Below are 12,401 nucleotides of genomic sequence, written 5' to 3'. Positions count from 1 at the left end.
ATATATATTTGAGCAAAGATAAATATATTTTCAATTTTTCTGACATAAGAAAAAAGGGGAAACAGTCGTATTCCTCTGTGGCACCTTTTTCCTCTGGTATCCATTAATTTCCATTCCCAAGTCAAAGTGCAACAAATTCTACTGGTCCAAGAGATGGAGACGTGCAGAAGGGGAAACCACATCTTCACGCAGCAAATACTCTAAAGAAAAGCATTTTCTTGATTCAAAGGAAGTTCATTATTCTCAATCCTTGTCATTTTGTGATACTGCGTGTTGTTTTAAGGCTGACTTTACAAAGCACAGTCAATGGTAATACATTTTTTTTAATTTAGGGAATCAAATGAGGGGTATTAAGAATTCAAGATCATACTAGTTTATCGCTTGGGCCTCACCACAATACAACGATATTAGGAATATACTTTTCCTAACCATGTTAGGTAAGAATGAATAAAGTCAATAAACATTTTTATGCTTTGTGGCATAGTTCTCAATCACTCATTGTGGCCCCAAAACTCAACACATATTAACTCACAAACTTTAATAAGGATAAAAAAGGTGTCACAAGAAAACCAAAACTATTTAGCAAATCTTTGAAAACAATTCACAGATCCATCATGTTCCCCAATTCAAACCAAAAAGAACTGTCCTGATTTTTCCAGGCAAAATTAAGAGAGCCAGAAATCGGCTACTAGCTTTCCATTTGTAAAACTACTATTCTCCAAATCTTCGAGAAAAGAGAAATCAGTGAATTACTAGATTAAAAAAAAGACTGTACCAAACTGAAACACATATTTTTCTCAAATTATCACATCTTGGTTATCAACCATCAAGAATCACGAATTAGCAATTATTGCTAAGTTGTTTCATGATCATAATAATTTGGAAGCATTTGATCACACCATTTCTGCGTTCGTTCATGGAAATGAAATTTTCTTTCCATCTATTATGATTACTCAATTTCCTACTTTCCTCATTCACCTGATACTTGCTAAGATAAACAACAATATTCCATATTCACAGTCATACCTTTTGATTCGGTCATCGTGCCACAAGAGGTATATGAAATTGGACCTTCCATCCCCATAATACATGATGAAAATCACAGAGGAAATCCACAGTAAATTCTCCATGATTTCAACCCATCTACGACTTCTCGACGAAGGCGATTGATAAATTGGCCTTGAACATGCATCATCCTCAAGATCATCACCACTTGATGTATAACCTTGACTATGCCTTCGTCTCATGTATCCACCCCCAATCGGTGTTCCACCAGACATATTCATCAATCAATTACTTGAAAAGGCAAGAAAAAGAAGTTGTTCTCTCGAAAAAATTAAACTAAATTTCCTCAAATTTGAATTCCAAATACAAATGATTAATGGCAGTAACTTTGCCACACCAAAAGCTTCTAAATTTCTAATATAAAACAACCAAAGAACTCCACCAATCGAACAGTACCGCGGTCTGTATATTCCTACTGATAAACCTAAACCCACTAAGAATAATAAGATATAGAATTGATCAAATACTTCAAAGTCAAAACCTCACGTGAAAAATCAAAATCTCACAAAACCCATATCAAAGACAAGTAGAAAAAAACAAACTTTCCCCCCGTAACGATGAATTCTTGGAGATATATCCAACAAACAAAAGTCACCCTTGGTTTCCCAGATCAAATTAAATACAAGAACGATCAAGAATCGTTTAAATACAAAAGATCCGTGTGAGGGAGGGAGACGGGGGGTTTTGAAAAGAGGTTTTGTGGGTGAATTAAATAAGTAATGAGTGCGGGGGACCGATGCGCATGCTGATAAAGCTACGGAATTAGATCAAAATTAAACAATATTATGATTCGAAGTTTTCTTTTGCTTTTCTTGCCCATCAAAATTAATCGGCAAAAGATTTTTTTTTTTGCTATAACTATAAATCAATATATGATTCATTATACTCTTAACATTGTGTTGTTGTTATTAGTGTAAAAAAACTGAATAGATTATCGAAAAAGAAAGAACTAATTTCAATTAGAATAATGTGAGATTTGTTAGATAAACAAATAATTTTGTTTTTTTTTTAAAAAAAATCACAATAAATTAGGAAATATATGTGATGCCCAAAGACAACGATGGTGAGAGCGATCGATGGTGTCAAGAAGTTATGGACAAAGAACGACTCTTAGTAGGATTTTAGGATATTGAAGCAAGAATGAACTAAACTCACAACGGAATGAGAGTTATTCCAAAACTGTATAGATATGAGGTGTACAGTTGAGAAAAACATAAAGATTTCATATATATACTCATATTAACAAGTTACATATTTTTCGTAAACTCATAACTTAAAAATTCTAAATTTAATCGTGTTTGACTTGAAACAATTCTGATATGAGTAAATCCTGATAAGTTTATTAGGATAACCAGTGCTTGAATCGAATTAGGACATTACATATATTTGTTCATAAATTGAGGAAAAAAGTATAAAAGTTGGGTATTCCTTATTTATTTTTCACATACAGTTTTTTTTTTTTTTTTTGGTTATCTCTCTTACAAAATAAACTAGCGTGGGACATAGGTAACTCGATAGAAATTTTAGTTACTTTTAAAGGAATTGTTGTAAAGATCTTACTAACATGATGGTTTTATTAATATAGTTCACAATTTACACCAAGATTATAGAGATCTATATCTTTATGAATATAGAAAGTTTATTTGGATTTATGATTTCAAATTCATTTGAACGTTTAAGTAATTTATGTTCGGTAAATTTCACATCTACACTTTGTCAATTTATGTAAAAACGATGATATTTAAAATATAAATAAGTTGAATGTCATTTCAAATTTAATTTTTAATTTTCAAATTCCGTCTGTATCAAATTTCTCCTTCCAAATTGCGAACTCCGGTTTTATTTATTTTTTTAAAAAAATAATAAAATAACTCTCTCTCTCTAAAAATTTTATATTAAAAAAATAAAATAACTCTCTCTCTATATCTCTCTAAAATTTTTATATTAAAAAAAATTCATGAATGGTAATNAAAAAAAAAAAAAAAAAAAAAAAAAAAAAAAAAAAAAAAACAGAACGAATGTCGTTCGAGTAACAGCTTGAATAAACAAACGGGTAGCCAACGACCTCATTATTAACACACAATTACATAAACAAAAACAAAAACAAAATTCAACAATTATTTAGAACACATGACTCAAAAGTCAAAACATTGTGCATTTATGTGACCTGTGTACAGGAAGGATTGGAATCCAAATTCATCACAGCACGTACTCCAATCCATGTTTTGCTGATTTTTTTAAAAAACATTTTATGGTTGAAATATTAAGATTAGTGATTGAAACGTTTCTATTATATATATATATATATATAATAATAGAAACCCTTAAGAAAAACAAATATTTCTTATTGTTAAGATTGAAACTTGGACCTAACTCAACCATAAAAGCTATCTTAAGGGGTAAGGATTGTCCAAGTATATGCAACTCTCAGATATTTTATCCAACCGATATGAGACAATTAACACTCCCCATCACACCCAAAAATGAACATCTTGGAGGTGAAGTTTACAAATAATCCAACTATGGACAGAACGGGTGGCCCAACTATGGGCAGTCCAACACATATCGATGGAACTTGACTCTGATACCATGTTAATATTGGAATTTGGACCTAATTCAACTACAAAAGCTAACCCAAAAGGAGAAGATTGTCCAAATCTACTTACAATGAGGGCGTCGGTTTTTGTTTTAAGTTGAATCAAATTCACGTCTTTTCTCTATTGAAAGAGATTTATGTCAATACATCATTAAGATTATGAGTTACTCTCTAAGGTTCTGCAGGAGGTCTCTTCTTAGGCTAATATATTTTATGCCTTCCTTTTTTTCAAATAAAAAAAATACAAATTATATTTATGCCTTACTGTTATATTTCGATGGACTACCACGATCTCGTGTGATTAGATTGCATAATAAATATTGCTGCCTACTTCCATGCTAAGAAATTGGAAAAATAACGGACCACGACAATCATTTTTTATTGTAACATTTCACCATTATCAACAATTATTTGATCATCAAGTTGTAAATTTATATTTCAACACATCATAATTTTCAAGTTCGAGCTAATAATCATATAATATAAAAAAATATTACAGCATAGTGCAATGATATGATATTTTCCAATATCTCCTCCCAAAGGACATAGGACGAGTTTTGATATTGAAGTTGTAGCTTAAAAAAAAACACAATCAACCATACATTTCATCATGCTATTTGACTATTAAGATTAAATTTCTCGTAAGTATTTTTGCGGGAATACTAAAAACATACAGAAAAATACAGTGTATTTCTGGCACCTGAACCGGCAGTGGCAGAACCAGATTTTCATTTCTACTCGGATTAGAATTTTTTAAACCATGGTTGAGCTAATATTGACAAATGGAACCCCGAGCTACCGGTAAATAATAAAACAAAATTTTATGTATAAAAAATATCGGAAAAAAAACAAGTCACCAATCTCAATACAAACCTACTCTCATTGAGAAGTAAAAGAAAAATTTCCAATTGATTCAATGAGTCAACAGCTGCACAACTTTAAAAAGTCCAACAATGTTGAGTATAAAACTTCCAGAGACAAGTACCCCAAGAATTTCCTACTCTCAGATTCGCCGTTCGATACGTCTGAGTGAAGTTTGTGTACTTCGGTGGGTTCATCATCCATTATCAACCACCAAGAGATGCATCCATCAATATTATCAGGGTCTACATGAGCCAAAAGACTAACTATTTCACCATGCTCCAGCTCGAATGCAAGGGATAAAAAATCTCTGTTAGCTTTAATACCAACAACAAGGGCTTCCTCATGCAGCCACTGGATAATATGGCTAGCTATCTACAACAAAATCTCTTTCAATTTTAGTTAAGAACATCCATTTAACATCTAACACACTTTATTTTGTAAGAATCCATTCCATGCTATTTCATACTCCCTAAACTAATTTTAACGTTGAAAAGGGTGGACAAAGGGAGAGGAAAATGCAGTTCAAGACAAAAGTTAGTGTGACGCTGCTTTGTCTCAAAGAACAAGAAACACATGGGGTGTAGAGAAACAATATTTGTTGCTGCAAAACTTCCACCACCAAATACAGATTGTGCTCTATCCCAGAGTAGAAGAAGAAACAGACAAGAAAAATATCTTAGTTTTAAAAGCTAAACTTTTATTCCCATCTCCATTGTGATAGCTTCAAATAGGTAGGGCTGAAATCAAGCACTCAAACAGCGAACCATGGCATGATGGACAGATTCACCTGATCTAACCAGATAAGTTGCATAGGCTCGTTTCAATATAATATAGAAGGGTTAAAATGAAATTGTAGATAAGAAAATACCAAATACAGAAAAAGCAAATGAAAGCAGCAACTAAAACAAAACATGATCACTGTTTTATGCAGAAACAGGAAACATCAAAGATGCACGATTGTTAGGCGGCCTGGGCCTTTTATGATCAATATTAATAATATGCAACCTTAACTCTTCAATCTACAGACCAAGTATAACTCTACAATACATTAATTACCTGCTGAAGGAGTATTATAGGAAGATCTGCCAAGTCACAATTGTATCGATTAACAGCACAAAACTTGTCAGTCTTCCCTTTGAAAAGACCCACCACATTTGGGGCACCTTCCCCTTCTACCTTGATGGAATCATCAATCACCACTACCTTGGTCCAAAACTGAGATCTTACATTCTTCATGTTGCCAGAACAGGATGACTGAAATTGGGTTCGAGCTTGAAGAATGGATCGAGGAATTTTCATCGAGAGTGTCCAGGTAGATGAACGAGAGTGCCAAGTGGGATGAGAAATCAAGTGAATATATGGTGTCCTGCAAACCTTCAAGTGCATATAATACACATCTAAGATGAGAGTAATTTTCTGTGTGATTATAATTTCTTACTTTTTACTCTTATACATCATAATGTAACAAAGTGCTAGAAATTAAGAGCATACCAGATTTTCAAGCACTGATAGAACTTTATTTGAGAAGATTCTGTGAGCAAGAGACATGCAGAAATGGCCAAGAATGCTTGAGCTATCCTTTACTGATTGACTGGCACTTCGAGTTCCAAATGAAGATGTAGCTTCATTTTTTGATTTGATGAACACATATTCATGAAATATTTGTCTCAAATAAATCTCAAAACCAACTCGGTTTGGTATCCCCGATATCTTCGCTTTCTCTGTCCCTGCTCCAAAATTTAGCCCATCAAATGATCCCAAAGCTTCATCCATAGCTTCATCAGGTGAGTTTTTGTTCGATGCACGGGCAGTTTGATGAACTTGATCTGATATTACAAGTGAAATGGAGACAGATGCTTCTTGATCAATACGAAGGCACAAGTAGTTTTCTCTTATACCAGTCAAATTGGCAGCTAATGATGGACCACATGCTTCACGATTTACCAGATCAAACACCTAAATCAGTGCAATGAAATACAACAAATAGTTTAGACGTACACAACTCGAGTAGAAATCTCCTCCTATAAGGGATCTATAAAGTAGATGTTTTTTTTTATACGAAACTACTTTTCATTATAATAATAGTGTGGATTACAAAGGATAGTAATCCTAATAAATTAAATAAAAATTACAATAAAAACAGAGATCTTAAATCAACAACAAACATAATTCCAATCCCTAATCACATCCGCAATAAGTAAATGTCTGAACTCCGGTAACATCGTTGTCCATGTCGCGACCCTGAGCCTGATCTTTGCCCATACTTCGTCCAGAGACTCTGCCGAATCCGCAAACACTCTATTATTCCTTTCCAACCACAGAGTCCAAAAGATGCAGTGCACCGTCAAGAGCCAGAATCTGTTATTCCTTCTTCCGTCTGCCATAGTCATGTCCATGATAAACAAGTCCCGAGCCTTTCTTGGAAATGTCCAGTCGAAACGAAGTTCTTGCAGAACTCTTGTCCAAATTGCATATGAAAAAGAACAGTGCACCAGAATATGATCTTGGTTCTCTTCATGTCTCCGGCATAGATTACACCATTGCGGTCTTAATGCGCAATCAGGCCACCTTTTCTGCAACATGTCGCTAGTCGGTAGTTTCCCCAACGCCACTATCCACGAGAAGACTTGGACCTTGTGCGGGATCGGTATTTTCCAGATATTTTCATGGTATGGAAATGAAGGGAAAGCTGTAAGAGGGAAAAAAGAAGCATAGAAAGACCGAACAGAAAAAAACCCCGACGGATCCCCCAACCACACTCTAAAATCAACCGTACCATTCTCCAACCTAACCGTTTCTAAAATCCCCAATAGTTCAGCAAATTCCTCTAATTCTACCTCATTTAAGGGTCTCCTGAAACGCAAATCCCACTGGAAAATATTATTGTTCATTCCCAAAACATTTACCTCTAAAAAACTTGTGATAGGTTTATTCACGGTTGAAGAAATTAGAAAAAGAGATGGAAAACGATCTTTGAACGACAAACCATCACCCCCCCAGATATCTTCCCAAAAACGTATCAAGTTCCCCCCTTTTAAAACCGCCCTAATAAAAAATTCAAAAGTCGAGTACGATCGAGAAATAAACTTCCAGGGGCTTTTGAAGGTAGAGTTCCTCGCCAACCCCACATCCCAACCATTATCCTGAAGACCATAGATACTCTTGATAACTCTTTTCCACAACGAATCTTTTTCCACCGAACATCTCCACCACCACTTTCCAAGAAGCGCCTTGTTCGTCAAGCATATATTCCCCAACCCTAGTCCTCCCCTGTCCTTTGGCTTACAAACTTGTTTCCACCCAACGACATGGCAATGTGTCTCCCCATCCGCTCCGTCCCACAAAAAATCTCTCATCAATTTTTCCATTTTTTTCGCCACCCCAATTGGCACTCTGAAAAGTGACATATAGTAAGTCGGCATCGCTCCTAAAACTGCCTTAATCAAAGTGAGACGACCACCTCTTGAGAGGAAAGACTTCTTCCAACTTGCCAGTTTCTTAGACATTTTTGATATTACGGGCTCCCAAAATTCAGCAGACTTGGGGTCACCTCCCAAAGGTGCCCCAAGGTACTTTATCGGCCAAACCTCTCTTTTGCATCCAATTAATCGTGCCATATCCACAATTTCCTCTTCCAAGACATTTAAACCCAAGACACCGCTTTTTTCCAAATTGATTTTCAGTCCTGATTTAACAGTGAAGTTATTGAGAATTTCCAACCGTGCTAAAAGATGCCTATCCGACTGGACAAAAAACAAAGTGTCATCTGCGAATTGGATATGAGATATTTCGATTTTTTCTTTCCCAACCACCCATCCTCTTACCTCATTCACTGTCTTCGCCTTATCAACCAACCGACCCAAACAATCAATCACAAGGTTAAAGAGAAAAGGGGATAGTGGATCCCCTTGACGAATGCCTCTCTCCCCCTGGAATTTTCCCCGCGGTCTACCGTTGATGAATATTGAAAAGGAAACATTGGAGACACAACCTTTAATCCACGACCTCCATCTTGTCCCAAAACCTTTCATTTGCATCACATAATCAAGAAATCTCCAATCAACGTTGTCGTAGGCTTTTTCCAAATCAACCTTAAAAACCCAACCTTTCTTTTTTTCCTGCGATGTTCTTCAACTATCTCATTCGCTATCAGACAACAATCCAAAATTTGTCTTCCCTTAATAAAAGCGCACTGACTCTCTGAAATCGTCTTTCCCAAAACATTCTTCAATCTATTTGCCAAAACCTTTGCCAAAATCTTATACAGACTCGTTGTCAAGCTGATTGGGCGGAAATCTTTAACTTTGGTTGCATCTTGTTTCTTTGGGATAAGGCATATATAGGTTTCATTAGTAATGGCATTAACAATGCCACCGTTAAAAAATTCAGCAAACACCTTAACTAAATCCGCTTTTACCGTATCTCAGTTCATCTGAAAGAAGGCCATTGTAAATCCATCCGGCCCTGGTGCTTTGTTCCCATCACAATCGAAAACAGCCCTCTTAATCTCATCTTCAGAAAATTCAATCTCCAACTCCTCTGCTTCATTCGTATCTAATGGACACCATTCCAATCCATCGAAACCCCCACCACCCACGTCAGATTTCCGGTAATCTATAAAGTAGATGTTGAGCAGAGACACTAGAGAGAACAGTTACAAATCAATTTACCTGCTCATCATACATCGCCCTATGTACATCACGTAGGATAGTATGTATTCCCTTCACACATTCATCATCACTCGCGTGTTTTTTTCTAGTTTCTTTGGCAGAATTCTCAGGCAAGGTCTGTAGTTTTGTCATGTTATAGTTTCTCCCATGATAAGCAGAACTAAAACCAAGAAACTCAAAATGAAGAGAGCGGCATGGATTTTGAGGCAACTTTACGGCAAGCATTCCAGCCGCATCATGCTCAACAAGAATTGTAGACATAGAAGATGGACGAAAAGCAGAAGCCAAATCATATAATGAACTATCTGATAAATCAATGTAGAAGCCCTCCTTTCCAGAGGCTGCAGCCACCACACGATGTCGTTTAACTTTCCAATTTTGTTGCAATCTGTCATCCATAAGAATATGGACAAAAGTTTGATGTTGAGAGGGAGTAAAAACTAACATGTCAGACATATGATACTAGTTTCATGCACAGGAAAATGGAAGTTTATGACTTCCATGGAACAATCCAAATTTACCTAATGAGGGCACCGTAGAATCTAGCTTCTCTGGCCACCTGCTCTTCCAATGCTATGGCAGATTGCTTGAAATATTTTCCAAGATGCTAAACAATGAAAGAAATCATACAAACATAAAGCATTGAAATGCGAAATAATAGACAACAGCCAGAAATACACTCTCAAACCTGCTAAGAAAATACAGGCTGATATACCACCCAAAAAAATAAAGAAATCATCACGGCTGGGAAATTCTAAAATGATACATATGTTTGTTAATAACACAAGACTAAAATAGGAAAATAATGCAGGTATAACAAATAAAAATACCCGAAAACTTTGTAGCTTGGTTGTTGTAGACACGGCGAGGTCAGAGAGAAGCTCGTTAGGCAACTGCTTTGGCCTTGTCATGCCAGCTACTGTTACAGAATCATTTGCCTCTACCTATACATAAAGCATAACATACATTCTGTCATGTGACGAACAAATTTTTTGCCACACTTTTTTTTAAATCCCTACATTTACCATGTTTCCTGTTCTAATTATCATCTCATATACTCAGTAATAGCTATGGGTGATGCATCGAGTATAATTATATTGGAATGCACATTTTTATTATAAATAAATTATTATGCTATACCAACAATGGGAAGTCGGGGGTAAACTCGTAACTACAGACCGCAAATAGAAAGCTGGCAGACCGAGTCACTGAGCCCAAAAAAAAAAACAACTTCCACATAGTTCAACAAGGTAGCCCAGCCTTTCTGACTATTCTTTAAACTATAAGACATCAGAAAATCCCAATATCAAGCTTACTATTATCAAGAAAATTGAAAACTAGAATGATGCCAGTAATAGGTTGATCAAAATGCATATCTATACATAACTACATAAGTTAAAGCCAAAAATGGAATAAACAACTAAACATTCAGATAATGTACGACTACAAACTAATTCTCTCAATTTGATACAGAATACCGAAAATGTGCGAAAGCAGAGGAGTATCCAGAGGAACAAGTGAGCAACATCATGATTCATCCTACAGCGTAAAGTTTTCCCAAGTTTAATCTACTCTGTAGCCTCAATTAGGACCTACTTATTCAGAGTGTACATACTAAATATTTTAATCTGATAACATAATATAAAAAATGTGCAAATTTAGAAAAGTAACTAGAGGAATAACATCATGAATTCATCGTTTATCCTACAATGTAACAAGAGAAAGTGATAATGTGGGTGCCATCTAGGAAGGTAGAACCTTCAGTAGGTATATCTGCATCTGAGGAAGGTGGTTCGTGTTCCAGACATGAAACATTTTACATGCTATCCTTGAGAAGTTGTTTTTAATAATACCAGTCTAACTTAGACTATGATCTATATTCTCATATTTAATTTACAATTTGACAATTTGTCTACAAACGTGTAAAGAGAAATTATCATTTATAAGGAAACTATATAACCTTCTCAAAAACTATATTAGTGGAGCATCGTAAAACATATGTTAGATCATTAACATGAAACTCAAAATCATAGAAGGAATCCTCTGGACTAAAATTTTAAATTGATACATAATGGACATACACACTCATCCACTCGTGTCAAGTAATTGATAAATCAATTTGGGATTTTAAAATACAAGATTGGCATATAAACAATTTACCGTATTAATGAGATCAATGATAACGGAAAGCTCTTGGTGAGCAAGCTGTAGATTCTCGACTAAGCTCTGCCATTGCCATGATTGCTGATTGGTGGTTGTAATATCCTTTCCAGAAGTCGCTCCTTCCTTCTTCTGCTTCTTACTGGGATCTTCTCTCTCCACCACCCAAGCAAAATCAATTCTCCTTATCAAGTTTACTCTCTTCTCATCATAACCCACATCACTACCACATATATAAGAATATACACATCATCTATATGTCAATCAATGCTTAATATGTAATGGAAAAAGAAAGTGGGAAGTCAGACGGTGGAAAGCGTTCAAAGCCATTTTCCTCTATAGCATCCAGGCGTTTTATTGGGAGTCTATCAAGAGAGACTTTAAGATCTCCGTCCATTATTTTCTAAAGATTTCAGGGAAATTTGCACCAATAGAAGTAAACTCGAGTTTGACGAGACGGGGAAGCATTAAATCATGATAGTTGATGAGGCTTTCGTAGAGACTTGGGTATGAGTAGCAAATATAAGCAGTTCGTTGTCTGAAATATAAAAAAAATATGTAACCATTAGAATGCATTGTATGATATAAACAAGTACAACAGATAGCTAAATTGTTGAAGCTAAAATGAAAATAATAACAATAAAGCATCTTTATCGAGGCCCATCCCAATCACGGATCATCCCACAAATATTTGTGTGCTTTATCTAAAACAACTTACCGTATATCATTTTTTGAAGTTGAATTTCTTATACATCATTCACCCATTTTAAAACCCGACACAGCTTGGAAAAATGAGAACTCTGTTTTAGCAAGATCAAATTTTAGAAAGCGACAGCAATAACAAACATAAACTGCCAATAAAAAAATGCATCCGTCCATTAGCTGATATTTTATAGCCTTTGATACATCCTAGAGTTCACCGGCCCATCCCTACCAAATTTCGTAAGAAAAACATTCAGATTTGCTCAAGAACTTTGATTTCATGGAAATGGTGAATGGGCGAGGAGAGATACGAAAGAGAGAGAGAGAGAGTGCATTCCTGGAAA

General features: G+C 35.3%; 2 protein-coding genes across 3 annotated transcripts in view; both read right to left on the bottom strand.

Moving 5' to 3' along the window:
* LOC140991027 (uncharacterized) overlaps positions 1-1,813 on the bottom strand; it is a 5,181-nt gene extending 3,368 nt beyond the window's left edge. The window contains exon 1 of one of the 2 annotated variants that reach the window (XM_073460931.1): positions 1,027-1,813. In XM_073460931.1, coding sequence (XP_073317032.1) covers positions 1,027-1,286 — 260 coding nt within the window. In that variant the 5' untranslated portion in view covers positions 1,287-1,813. The remainder of the gene's footprint in view (positions 1-1,026) is intronic. The other variant, XM_073460932.1, reaches the window with a different exon arrangement.
* Positions 1,814-4,277: 2,464 nt separating this feature from the next.
* Positions 4,278-11,890, bottom strand: LOC140991472 (mediator of RNA polymerase II transcription subunit 17-like). The gene is made up of 8 exons (XM_073461436.1): positions 11,664-11,890; positions 11,356-11,578; positions 10,026-10,139; positions 9,717-9,802; positions 9,196-9,583; positions 6,017-6,481; positions 5,582-5,899; positions 4,278-4,897 (listed from the first exon to the last, which is right to left on the bottom strand). The coding sequence occupies exons 1-8, from the start codon at positions 11,750-11,752 to the stop codon at positions 4,583-4,585; spliced, it is 1,998 nt and encodes a 665-aa protein (XP_073317537.1). The 5' UTR covers positions 11,753-11,890; the 3' UTR covers positions 4,278-4,582.
* Positions 11,891-12,401: the final 511 nt, after the last annotated feature.

This window comes from Primulina huaijiensis, chromosome 13 (assembly GCF_012295235.1).
Source record: "Primulina huaijiensis isolate GDHJ02 chromosome 13, ASM1229523v2, whole genome shotgun sequence".
NCBI classification, from domain to species: domain Eukaryota; kingdom Viridiplantae; phylum Streptophyta; class Magnoliopsida; order Lamiales; family Gesneriaceae; genus Primulina; species Primulina huaijiensis.
Note: the sequence above shows the minus strand (reverse complement) of the source record. Positions and strands in the feature narration are given on the sequence as shown.